Here is a 12,947-nt window from a genome sequence, read left to right as displayed (position 1 = left end):
CACAAGTCATTTTTCCAACAATTGTTTACAGACAGATTATTTCACTTATAATTCACTGTATCACAATTCCAGTGGGTCTGAAGTTTACATACACTAAGTTGACTGCCTTTAAACAGCTTGAAAATTCCAGAAAATTATGTCATGGCTTTAGCAGCTTCTGATAGGCTAATTGACATCATTTGAGTCAATTGGAGGTGTACCTGTGGATGTATTTCAAGGCCTACCTTCAAACTCAGAGTCTCTTTGCTTAACATCATGGGGAAATCAAAAGAAATCAGCCAAGACCAATAAATTGTAGACTTCCACAAGTCTGGTTCATCCTTGGGAGCAATTTCCAAACGCCTGAAGGTACCACGTTCGTCTGTACAAACAATAGTATGCAAGTATAAACAACATGGGACCATGCAGCCGTCATAACGCTCAGGAAGGAGACGCGTTCTGTCTCCCACAGATGAACGTACTTTGGTGCGAAAAGTACAAATCCATCCCAGAACAACAGCAAAGGACCTTGTGAAGATGCTGGAGGAAACGGATACAAAGGTATCTATATCCACAGTAAAACGAATCCTATATCAACATAACCTGAACGGCCGCTCAGCAAGGAAGAAGCCACTGCTCCAAAACCGCCATTAAAAAAGCCAGACTACGGTTTGGAACTGCACATGGGGACAAAGATTGTACTTTTTGGAGAAATGTCCTCTGGTATGATGAAACAAAAATAGAACTGTTTGGCCATAATGACCATTGTTATGTTTGGAGGAAAACATGGGATGCTTGCAAGCTGAAGAACACCATCCCAACCATGAAGCACGGGGGAGACAGGATCATGTTGTGAGGGTGCTTTGCTGCAGGAGGGACTGGTGCACTTCACAAAATAGATGGCATCATGAGGCAGAGAAATTATGTGGATATATTGAAGCAACATCTCAAGACATCAGTCAGGAAGTTAAAGCTTGGTCTCAAATGGGTCCTCCAAATGGGCAATGACCCAAGCATACTTACAAAGTTGTGGCAAAATGGCTTAAGGACATCAAAGTTAAGGTATTGGAGTGGCCATCACAAAGCCCTGACCTCAATCCTATAGAAAATATGTGGGCAGAACTGAAAAAGCATGTGCCCGCAAGGAGGCCTACAAACCTGACTCAGTTACACCAGCTCTGTCAGGAGAAATGGTCCAGAATTCAGCCAACTTATTGTGGGAAGCTTGTGGAAGGCTACCCGACACGTTTGACCCAAGTTAAACAATTTAAAGGCAATGCTACCAAATACAAATTGAGTGTATGTAAACTTCTGACCCACTGGGAATGTGATGAAAGAAATAAAAGCTGAAATAAATCAGACATTTCACATTCTTAAAATGAGGTGGTGATCCTACCTGACATAAGACAGGAAATATTTACTCTGATTAAATGTCAGGAATTGTGAAAAACTGAGTTTACATACACCTGAGCCAAATACATTTAAACTTCTGACTTCAACTGTATCTCTCTGTCTCTGTCTCGTTCTCTCTCTCTCTCTCTCTAGGTTGTTCCCTACACCAGGTGAAAGTGGGGGTCCATCTCTTCCTCCTCTTACATCTCGACGAATGAGAGAATCACTATCCCGATTCCCTAGCAGGTACGGCCACCCCTGCGGCTCCTGACCTATCACCTCTGATCCCTGAGTGATATTGGCCCCATGGACCACTTTCACCATAACACTGTGAGCAAGGTTAACTCCAGGCAGCAATACAGCATCAGCAATTAGACAACTACAGAAGTTCAGTAAAAGTCTTCCTATTGACTTACTATTTAACATCGATTAAGGGTTGCGTGTGGTAGTAATTTATTTAACTACAGTACGGTAAGTTGAGGTAAGTACTTTGGCTCGTGGATTTAATGGTGGTCAAATGCTAAGGGTTCTTTGGTTGTCATGCTTGACTGGCCCTCAGCTGATGCAGCTGTAAGTTGTAAAGCACCTTAACTTGGGCCTCAAACTGAATTAAAGCCTGTTTTTGATTACGTCTCCAGCTTTATGAAGCTTTCTCTGTCCAGGGGGCTGACGTAACCAGAGGCGTGAAAAGAGCCTGTGGTTTCAGAAGCATTTAAAACCGTTTAAAAGCACTCCGATCGCCAAAGTAGCTCACACACAGTATCAAGTTGTTCTTTGCAGAACAATGTAAAATGCTCTTTCGAAACAAATTTCTGTTTTGGCCAAAAAGGGGATTATTTCTCAGAGTGCTTTACACGATAAGAAGTGTGGTGTAATACAGTACAAGAGACTGTCCAGCAGAAGTATACCAGGGCGTGCCTGGCAAAAATGACGCAACATGGCAGAAATGAAACTGACAAGCTGCCATCCACCACAACCCTGTGAGACTAATTTGAAGAAGTTTCAGAATGATCTTATGTGTGAAGTTTTCCCTAACAAGAACTGATGGTGTATGGAGAATGTGTAAGCATTCGCAGAGCACCTCAATGGCATCTGTCTGAGAACTATCTAAGACTTACAGAAACAACAATAGTAATAATTCAATCATAATAATAATACTACTTGATCTTTGATAATCCCCCAAATTGTCATGGCAAGCGATAGACTAGTGTCCTGTCCAGGGGGTGTACTTAACTACATCAAGCTGCCTCACAATACTGAAACAGGATGCTCATATGAGCCGTACCGGCTCGCACAAGCCAAGGCGGTATCCCAACTCCTAATCCTGATGTTCCCCCTGTGTTCACCCCCTAGCTCTCTGCACCGCTACTCAACCCCTCACGCCTTCAACTACACGGCCCCCTACCCACCCACAGGGGGCGCTCTGTCCCAGAGGCAGCGCTCCACCTCCACGCCCAACGTCCACATGGTCAGCACCACCCTGCCTGTCGACAGCCGCATGATTGAGGTAACAACACACCACGGGGGGCCCCCAGGGGACTCCTGGATGTCCAGGCAACCATTCTGAAAATAACCTCCCTGCCTGATCTGGCCCTTCTTACACGCCAGGAATCCCTACCATCCTCCTCTGCCTCACTTCTGTCTACCGTCCTCCCCCTTTATGTTTTCTATTAAGTAATCCATCTTGCATGTTTACATTCCATGATTTTCTTGATTGTGTTCCATGTCACTTTCTATATTCTGCACTTACTGTATTCTTTTCTGATTCGTTTTTTATGTCTCCATACCCGGGTGTATTTGGCAAAATTACAACTCGAATGCTGTATCTAATATGCCCACAAAATTGAACACCCAGGTAGCACTCTTTCTCTCCTCCCTTACCTTCCTTCACTCTGTCTCCCTTTCCTTCCCTGTCCTCACCTGTCCCACTGTGTCGTGCCCTGATTGGGAGTAGCTAGATTGCCTGAATGCCTACCCTAGCTCCTGGTGCAGGCGCTTCTGGCTGAAGAGGAGAGTAGGTATTGTTCGCTTCTCCAACTCTTTTCTTGAGGCGACTTCAGAGAGCCCAGCCAAGGTTAGGAGGCAGAGTGTCTGAGTGTTGTGTGATAAACAACATGGCATATGATTTTACAGTGTCTGTATCTAACTGAATTATCAAGCAGTTGAATGATTAGTGTCCATTTGATATTTGGAAAAATGTGACAGAATATTTTCTCTTTTGTTTTCGTAGGAGGCAATGCGTAATCATGACTCAGGTAAAAATTTGAAACGTTTCTGCTGTGCTAAAGGAGACATGTATAACATCCCACAACAACACTTTGTCATAACCTGGTGTGCTCAATACCGTTGGCCATCTTCCCTCTCTAGACGGGAGTTCCCCCAGCCAGAGTCCCACAAACTGGTCACAGTCTAAAACCCCAGTGCCAGACAGACGAGAAAGGGCTCCGTCGTTCAACACTCAAGAGAAACACAAAATTGTAAGCTAGACAGCGCTTGTAGTTTGCACAGTGCCTGTGAGTTAATAGCATCTTAACAGTACTTTTAATTCCTAGGAATAACTGCATACGTGTATTGTATGTAATACCTACTGAATAGAGAGAATGTGGACTTATATTGGCTATCCTCCTCCAGCGTCCGAGGGACAAGCGAGACTCTAGTTACTACTGGGAGATCGAGGCCAGTGAAGTGGTGCTGCACTCTCGTATTGGCTCAGGCTCCTTCGGAACGGTATACAAAGGGAAATGGCACGGTGAGCATGCTTCAGGATAAACACAATTCTTGTAACGCTTGGTCTATTGTAGGCTGTTCTAACCACCCCACGAGTGTAACACTCGTGCTGAGTCTAGTCGACTTGGCGATTCGCTTCACCTCCTCTCTGTTTTGCTCTTTGTTGAGAGAAAATGGCCGCACAGCAGCTAAGGAAGTTTCTTTACCACATGTTGTTTGTCTGTTGTAGGTGACGTAGCAGTGAAGATCCTAAAGGTGATTGACCCCACACCGGAACAGTTCCAGGCCTTTAGAAACGAGGTGGCTGTGCTAAGGTGAGAGTAGTGAAGAGGACTATAGTAATGCCCATATTGCATTCAGGGTATTCACTTTAGAGAGAGCAATAAGTTGACCCTATAATGTGTTTATTATTGATAGATTATCTTCATGCAGCATTATCTCTCTCTCTTTCACCACAGGAAAACACGACACGTCAACATCCTATTGTTCATGGGCTACATGACGAAGGACAACCTGGCCATCGTGACCCAGTGGTGTGAAGGCAGCAGCCTCTATAAACACCTCCATGTCCAGGAGACCAACTTACAGATGTTCCAGCTCATAGACATCGCCAGGCAGACAGCTCAGGGCATGGAGTGAGTCCATACAGCAGGGACAAGCTTGGGTGTAGAATGGTATTATTGCTAGCTGTATAGGGATGCTAGTTTTACAAGGATGCTAACTTAAGATCGACGCTATAGAAGGGTGATAGCTTTAGAAGGATGCTAGATCTTTTCCCGTTAAAATTTTTTTTTTTTAACATGCAACCAAATGTCCTAAAATACAATTTTCCCTGTATTTCTCTTTCAGCTATTTGCACGCCAAAAACATCATCCACCGGGACATGAAATCAAACAGTATCCTTTTCTCAGTGGTGTAAAGTACTTATGTAAAAATACTTGAAAGTACTACTTAAGTCGTTTTTTGGGGTATCTGTACTTTACTTTAATATTTATATTCGTGACTACTTTTACTTCACTACATTCCCAAAGAAAATTCTGTACTTTTTACTCCATACATTTTCCCTGACAACCAAAAGTACTTGTTACATTTTGAATGCTTAGCAGGACAGAAAAGTAATCTAATTCCCACACTTATCAAGAGAACATCCCTGGTGATCCCTACTGCCTCTAATTTGGCGGACTCACTAAACACATGCTTCATTTGTAAATGATGTCTGAGTGTTGGACCATGCCCCTGGCTATCCGTAAATAAATAAAAATAAATAAAATAACGCAGTCTGGTTTGCTATATAATAAGGAATTTGAAATGATTTATACTTTTGATACTTAAGTATATTTTAGCAATTACATTTACTTTTGATACTTAAGTATATTTGAAACCAATTACCTCTAGACATTTACTCAAATAGTATTTTACTGGGTGACTTTCACTTTTACTTGAGTCATTTTCTATTAAATTAAGGTACTCTTCTATTGGATACTTTTTACACCACGGCCTTTTCTTCATACTCTTTCATGCTCAGTCACTCTTGTGACAAAACTGAATAAAAAAAAACATTGTCGGCTTGACATTAGACGAACGATGTATGAGCTCAGATATTTAGGTTTTTCCACAGACTCCGCTGTCTCTGCCACAGCTCTGCCTCCTTGACAGCAGTACAGATATCTTCCTACACGAGGGCCTGACGGTGAAGATTGGCGACTTTGGCCTGGCCACAGTCAAAGCCAGGTGGAGTGGTTCTCACCAGGTGGAGCAACCTTCAGGGTCCATACTGTGGATGGTCAGTAACAGGACATAGACAAGTTAATTGTGCGTTTCTTCTGTGTTTGACTTAACTGTTGAAAATGACACACAATGAAACAGAAGTTACCACCCATCAGACCCCTATGAGAAGTTGATTCATTATGGTTTTCAGATTTACTCATTTATGGTTCCCGGAATTGTAAATTAAATCAATTTAGTCATGTTTGTTTGTTCCATCCTCTGTTCTCAGGCTCCAGAGGTTATACGGATGCAGGACAATATGCCCTATAGTTTCCAGTCTGACGTATACTCTTACGGTGTTGTCCTCTATGAGCTGATGACAGGAGAGCTGCCATACTCACAGATAGCCAACAGAGACCAGGTAAATGCAGCCTGCCACATAACCATATCTAAAACCATGGTACTTTGACCTGCCATGTTTGAGTTTAACATATCAAATATAACTTGGATTGTAGGACACAGTTTAAGCCACGTGGTCTGTATTTCCCTGGCCTGGGTTCCAGTGTGTGGGTGTCAGAGAGGTAGATGGGCTCTGTGTCACTGGCTGGCTGACTGTCTGAGTGGGGGTTTGTTTGTTGTATGGAGTTGATGGAGAGAGAGAGACAGCGAGAGAGTGCTTGCATGTGCACTGATTTTAACCTCTCTGGGGTAGGGGGCAGTATTTTGGAAGAAAAGCGTGCCCAAAGTAAACTGCCGGTTACTCAGGCCCAGAAGCTAGGATATGCATATGATTGGTAGATTAGGATAGAAAACACTCTAAAGTTTCTAAAACTGTTAGAATAATGTCTCTGAGTATAAAATAACTGATTTGGCAGGCGAAACCCCGAGGACAAACCATCCAGGGGAAAACAAAATTATGGTCATAGGATTTTCCAATGGGATACCCTTATTATTAGGAACCTGGTTGCAGTTCCTATGGCTTCCACTAGATGTCAACAGTCTTTAGAAATTGTTCTATGTTTTTATTTTGAGAAATGAAGAAGTAGTCCTATTCATTGTAAGTGTCACTCCAGGTGGACTCTACTGTTTTGGTGCGCGCGAACAGGAGCGCGCTCCACGTTGTTTTTATCCGGTATTAGAAACAGTTTAATCCGTCTTAAATTTGATCGATTATTTACGTTTTAGGGTACCTGAGGTTGGATTAGGAACATTGTTTGAAATGTTTGGACCAAGTGTACAGGTAACTTATTAGATACTTTTTTAGACATGTTGGGCGAGTTTAAACCGGTGTATTTCTGAATCAAGCGCGCCAAATAAATTGAAATTTTTGGGGACATAAAGAAGGATATTATCGAACAAAAGGACCATTTGTGATGTTTCTGGGACATTTTGGAGTGCCAACAGAAGAAGATCTTCAAAGGTAAGGCATTAATTATATCGCTATTTCTGACTTTTGTGTCGCACCTGCCTGGTTGAAAAATGATTTTCATGTGTTTGTATGCGGGGCGCTGTCCTCAGATAATCGCATGGTGTGCTTTCGCCGTAAAGGATAACCTAATACTTTACTGAGAAACTGTAGCTGCAGGATCACAGTACACTTTAAAAAAACAACAAACACTAAGTCTCGGAAATTCGCCCAGGAAACAAATGCACACAGTAAACAATTCAAGCTTCTGCAAAGAACCACAGAAAACACCTCCCTCTGGTGCCAGGAGGAACCGTGACTGTACCCCCCCATCCCCCCACCCCCCTCTAGGAGCGGCTCCGGCTGCGGAGCCGTGATGACCACCACGTAGTTATATGAAGTCTCTAACAAGTCCCAGATCCAGGATGTCTCGGGCAGGCAGCCACGCTCACTCCTCGGGACTTTAGCCCTCCCAGTCCACCAGGTACTGCAGGGTCCCTCGGCCCTGACGAGCTTCCAGACGTCGGACCGTGTAGGCTGGGTGGCCATCCACAAGTCAAGGGGGCAGAGGAGCAGGTGTGGGGGGAGATAATGGACTGGTCCTTACCAGCTTGAAATGGGAGACATGAAAGGATGGACAGACCCTCATAGACCTGGGAAGCTGGAGACGATAGGTGACCGGTTTGATGCGACTCAGGATCTTGAATGGTCCTATGAAGAGAGCTTCCCCGAGTCCACATTTAAGGGAAGATCACGGGTGGATAGCCACACCCGTTGACCCGGTCCGAGGAGCCGTTAAGGTTCCGGGTTGCCTGATGTTGGTGTCGGGCAGAGGAGCGGAACAAGGAGGATTGGCAGTGTGTTATGAGCGTACTCCGCCCAGATGAGGAACTTGTTCCAGTTGCTGCCCTAAGTGGAGACGAAGCAGCGCAGGAACTTCTCCAGCTCCTGGTTGGCCCGCTCAGTTTGCCCATTCGTCTGAGGGTGGAACCCCGAGGAGAGACTCACCGATGCTCCCAACAGAGAGCAGAAAGCCTTCCTATAGCATGTGACAAACTGACAATGTCCTGGGGAAGTCTGTGTAGTCGAAAGACATCAGCGAGATCAACGGTCTCCTTCGCTAAAAGCAATTTGGGTAAGGCGATGAAATGGGCTGCCTTGGAGAACCGATCGATGACCACCAAGATAGTGATAAGCCCTTGAGATGGAGGTAACCAAGTGATAAAGTCTACAGACAGATGAGACCAGGGCCGGGTGTGGATGGGCAGAGGTTGGAGCAACCTGACCGGTCGCTGACGTGAAGACTTGCTTTGGGCACAGATGGAACAGGTTCTCACGTCTTCCATCATGTTGGGCCACCAGAATTTCCGCCTCAGGAACTCCAGTGTCCGATTTAACCCCTGGATGCCCAGTTAATTTAGGAGTGTCCCCATTGTAGTACTTGGGACCAGGCTGACGTAAAGTCTGTTAGTGGGTCCCCGACTGGGGTCAGGTTTTCAGGTCTGGGCTTGTCAGACCGTGGTCTCAATACTCCATATCACAGGGACCACAATGCTGAGCTGGGGATGGATGAGCTCGGGGTCCTTCTCCTTGTTAGAGACATCGTGTTGGCGGAACAGGATGTCTGCCTTCTGATTCTTGGATCCCGGGCGATAGGCTAGTGTGAAATCGAACCTGTTAAAAAACAGAGCCCACCTAGCCTGGCGAGCATTCAACCTTCTTGAAGGAAGACCAAGTTCTTATGGTCCGTCCAGATCACGAAAGGATGAGGTGCCTGCTCCAACCAGTGTCTCCACCCCTCAAGACCCCACTTAACTGCCAAGAGCTCCCGGTTGACTACACCTTGGTTGCTTTCCCCTGGCGAGAAACGCTTGGAGAGAAAGGCGCATGGGTGCAGTTCCATCTACTCCTCGTCCCGCTATGAAAGGACCGCCCCTGCTCTGGTGTCCGATGCATCCACCTCCACCACAAAGGGACGAGTCAGAGTAGGATGAACGACGATGGGTCCTTTGAGCTCCATGAATACCCTGTCAGCCTCAGGGGTCCAGCAAACACGGGTCTGGGACTTGTGGGTTAGGACTGAGAGGCCCTGCCACCGCACCAAAGTTGAGTATAAAACGGCTGTAAAAAAAATTGGCAAACCTGAGGAACTGCTAGACCGGCTTGAGTGAGGGGGCACGGGACTAGTTGGCGACCGTCTCAATCTTTTCAGGGTCCATTTGGATGCCTGCTGCAGAGATAATGTGACCCAGGAAGGAAACCTGGAATACGTGGAACTCACACTTCTCTATCTTGACATATTTTTGACTCTGTGCCTGTCACACTCCTGTGGGCTCAGACGTTTGTGACCCAGCTACATTGGATCCTCCATGCTGGGCTCGGTGGGCTCGGGGTCCTCAGGAAACCAGGAATGCTGGAGTGGTGTCAAAAGGGCGCTGTCTCACCCGTTCCCAGATGCCGTTGTCAATCCCGATTGCCAGCGTTATTGGGGACTCAAGGTCCTCTCCCAGTTCCCGAGTGGCCAGTTCATATTTGATGGAGTTAGACAGACCCTGGTGGAAAACGGTAACCAGAGCCTCCGTATTCCACCCACTCTCGGCAGCGAGAGTGCGTAATGGTGAAGTCAGCCACTGGTCTGGCCCCTTGGTGGAGGTTGAACAGTCGGCTGGTCACTTCTCGTCCGCTGACTGGGTGGCTGCTGTTCCCACACCGCCGTTGCCCACGCCAGGGCCTTGCCCGAGAGTAGAGAGATGATGTAGGTGATCATGGCTCAATCAGTGTGGAACAAGGAGGACCGTAGCTCGAACACCAGAGAACACTGAGTGAGGAACCCTTTGCATCCTCCCAGGTGGCCGTCATACCGCTCGGGGGCTGGGATCTTGGGTTCCCGGTGCAGGTTCCCTGGAGGAACCACGGCAACATCTGTAGCACTGGGCTATGAGACATGGGCATTGGCTACTCCTGGGTTGGGGGCGTGCCGTGGTTGGAGGGACTCGGCAAGTGCCTGAAGGGTCCCGGAGATTTGGGAGAGGTGTTCTTGCTGCTGTTCTAGCGGTGCTCACATTCTGGCTCTTGGTGATCTCTGCTTGGGTCCATGTTGTGGCAGAAGCCTGCTGTGATGTAGCAAGGTTGGACCCAGGTGCAGAGAAGAGAGAGGAGGAATCAGTGGTTAAGGATAAACGTAATACTTTACTGAGAAACGGTAGCCACAGGATCACAGTACACTTGAAAAAACGTCTCAAACTCACTCGGGAAACAAACGCACACAGTAAACAATTCAAGCTTCTGCAAAGGACCACAGAAAACACACCTCTTTTAACAGGGACACAATCATGACATCAGACACACCAGAGTCCAATAAAAGTCTCTAGGGCGGTCTCTGCCGGACCCTGCTGCCAGGAGGAACCATGACAGCAGCTGCAATACAAAAATACATCTTTACAATTGAAAAACAAGATGACCCCCGAAAGCTACATGGAGATGGGGAAATTAGATGCACATTCAGTCTTTATATTACTGTAGCATAGGCTATGCTTCAGAAAATGTAGGCCTACCTGTCACAAGAAAAATAATTACCATGATGAGATAATAGGTCTACATGCATTGTGAACTGTGCTCCATACTGAGATGGGCTGTCTGTCTTCACCCTGAGCGTTGATTCATCATGCAGAGGCTGTAGAGAAGCCAGATTTAGACATCACATATAATTTAACGGGTTCTTGGTCACCTCCCTTCTCCTCCTATTGCTCAGTTTGGCCGGGCAGCCTGCTCTAGGAAGAGTCTTGGTGGTTCCAAATTTCTTTTATTTAAGAATGATGGAGGCCACTGTTTTTGGGGACCTTCAATGCTGCAGAAATGTTTTGGTACCCTTCCCCAGATCTGTGCCTTGACACAATCCTTTCTCAATGCTCTATGGACAATTCCTTCGACTTCATGGCTTGGTTTTTGCTGTGACGTGCACTGTCAACTGTTGGACCTTATCTAGACAGGTGCGTGCATTTCCAAATCATTCACTTGAATTTACCACAGATGATCACGTTTCAGGTAAGACCCAGATGCAGACAGTGTCGAAGTAACAACAGTTTATTACTAGTACAGGGGCAGGCAAAACGACAGGTCAAGGGCAGGCAGATGGCAGTAATCCAGAAAGGGTGCAAACGGTCCAGAATGGCAGGCAGTCTCAGGGTCAGAGCAGGCAGGGGTCAGTAATCCAGTGTGGTGTGGCAAGGTACAGAACAGCAGGCAGACTCAGGGGCAGGCAGAAATGGTCAAAACCGGTTTGTTCTAGTTCCTGTTTTCTAGTTTTTCCCGGAGCAAGGGGAAAATTGCTGGTAAGATTCACAAAACAAAACGAACTGGCAACAGAGAAAACAGAGAACACGGGTATAAATAGACTGGGGATAATGGGGAAGATTGAGTGACACCTGGAGGGGGGTGGAGACGGGCACAAAGACAGGTGAAACAAATCAGGGTGTGACACAGGTGGACTCTAGAAACATCTCAATCATGATCAATGGAAACAGGATGCACCTGAGCTCCATAGCAAAGGGTCTGAATACTGATGTAAATAAGGTATTTAAAAAATAAAAAATAAAAAATGCAAACATTTCCAAAAATGTATTTTCGCTTTGTCATTATGGGGTATTGTGTGTAGATTTTTTAATACATTTTAGAATAATGCTGTAACGTAATTTTTGGGGGGGGAAAGTCAAGGGTCTGAATACTTTCCCGAAGGCACTACACAATCCATGTCTCAATTGTCTCAAGTTCTAAAAATCCTTCTTTATCCTGTCTCCTTAATCTACTTTGATTGAAGCGGAGTTAACAATTGACATCAATAAGGGATCATAGCTTTCACCTGGCCGGTCTATGTCATGGAAAGAGCAGGTGTTCCTAATGTTTTGTACACTCCTTGTAAAATAAATAAAATGACAACAATAGAATGACAACAGTGGATAATAATATCAAAATAGGATTAATAATGGGGACAATAATAGGCTAAACATGAAAAATAACACGCTACTATTATTGCTACTAAAATGAATGCTACCACCACTGTTATTTAGACTAATAGCACAACAATCCCTCCATTACCACTACTAGGTATCATTACTACTACCAATATTTCTACCTACTAACACTTACTGCTATTTGTGTTACTGCTTATTGATACAGATTTAGTTACTCAGTGTCCCTCAGGCTACGGCAGGCAAATACATATTTGGCTGCAAGAGGAGCCGTTGCTCCTTCACCCATGAGTATTTAACATTTTACCTCTGGGCTTAATAATAATATATTTTTAAATAAATTGAGTAATTTCTTCAAAGAATGACTCTAGCTGGATGATATTTTTTGCAATGGAGGACAATGTGCATCTCTGTCTCTACTTCCCTTTCGTGCAGTGACCACATACTCTCTCCTCTCTCTTTCTCAATTCAATTCATTTTAAGAGGCTTTATTGGCATGGGAAACATATGCTTACATTGCCAAAGAAAGTGAAATAGATAAAACAAAAGTGAAATAAATAATAAAAAATGTACAGTAAACATTACACTCACAAAAGTCCCAAAAGAATAAAGACATTTCAAATGTCATAATGTCTATATGCAGTACAGTCTATATGTACAGTACAGTCTATATAAATATAGGTGTCACGTGTGCTCCGTCTCCGTCCTCTAGGTCACCAGGCTGCTTGTTATGGCGTGTCAGTGCGTCATTAGACTCACCTGGATTCCAT

The 12,947-nt window shown here is 45.2% G+C and overlaps 1 protein-coding gene across 3 annotated transcripts in view; it reads left to right on the top strand.

Moving 5' to 3' along the window:
- Positions 1-12,947, top strand: part of LOC129830405 (RAF proto-oncogene serine/threonine-protein kinase-like) — a 32,691-nt gene that overhangs the window by 10,208 nt on the left and 9,536 nt on the right. For 2 of the 3 annotated variants that reach the window (XM_055892959.1, XM_055892958.1), the window contains 10 exons: positions 1,525-1,617; positions 2,725-2,878; positions 3,602-3,626; positions 3,739-3,848; positions 4,003-4,120; positions 4,328-4,412; positions 4,557-4,733; positions 4,948-4,994; positions 5,763-5,881; positions 6,095-6,226. In XM_055892959.1, coding sequence (XP_055748934.1) covers positions 1,525-1,617; positions 2,725-2,878; positions 3,602-3,626; positions 3,739-3,848; positions 4,003-4,120; positions 4,328-4,412; positions 4,557-4,733; positions 4,948-4,994; positions 5,763-5,881; positions 6,095-6,226 — 1,060 coding nt within the window. Of the gene's footprint in view, positions 1-1,524; positions 1,618-2,724; positions 2,879-3,325; positions 3,446-3,601; positions 3,627-3,738; positions 3,849-4,002; positions 4,121-4,327; positions 4,413-4,556; positions 4,734-4,947; positions 4,995-5,762; positions 5,882-6,094; positions 6,227-12,947 lie in introns of all 3 variants that reach the window. The other variant, XM_055892960.1, reaches the window with a different exon arrangement.

Source organism: Salvelinus fontinalis, chromosome 31, assembly GCF_029448725.1.
Source record: "Salvelinus fontinalis isolate EN_2023a chromosome 31, ASM2944872v1, whole genome shotgun sequence".
In the NCBI taxonomy this organism is placed as follows: Eukaryota; Metazoa; Chordata; class Actinopteri; order Salmoniformes; family Salmonidae; genus Salvelinus; species Salvelinus fontinalis.
The sequence above is the reverse complement of the archived record's forward strand: the minus strand, read 5'-3'. Positions and strand labels throughout refer to the sequence as shown.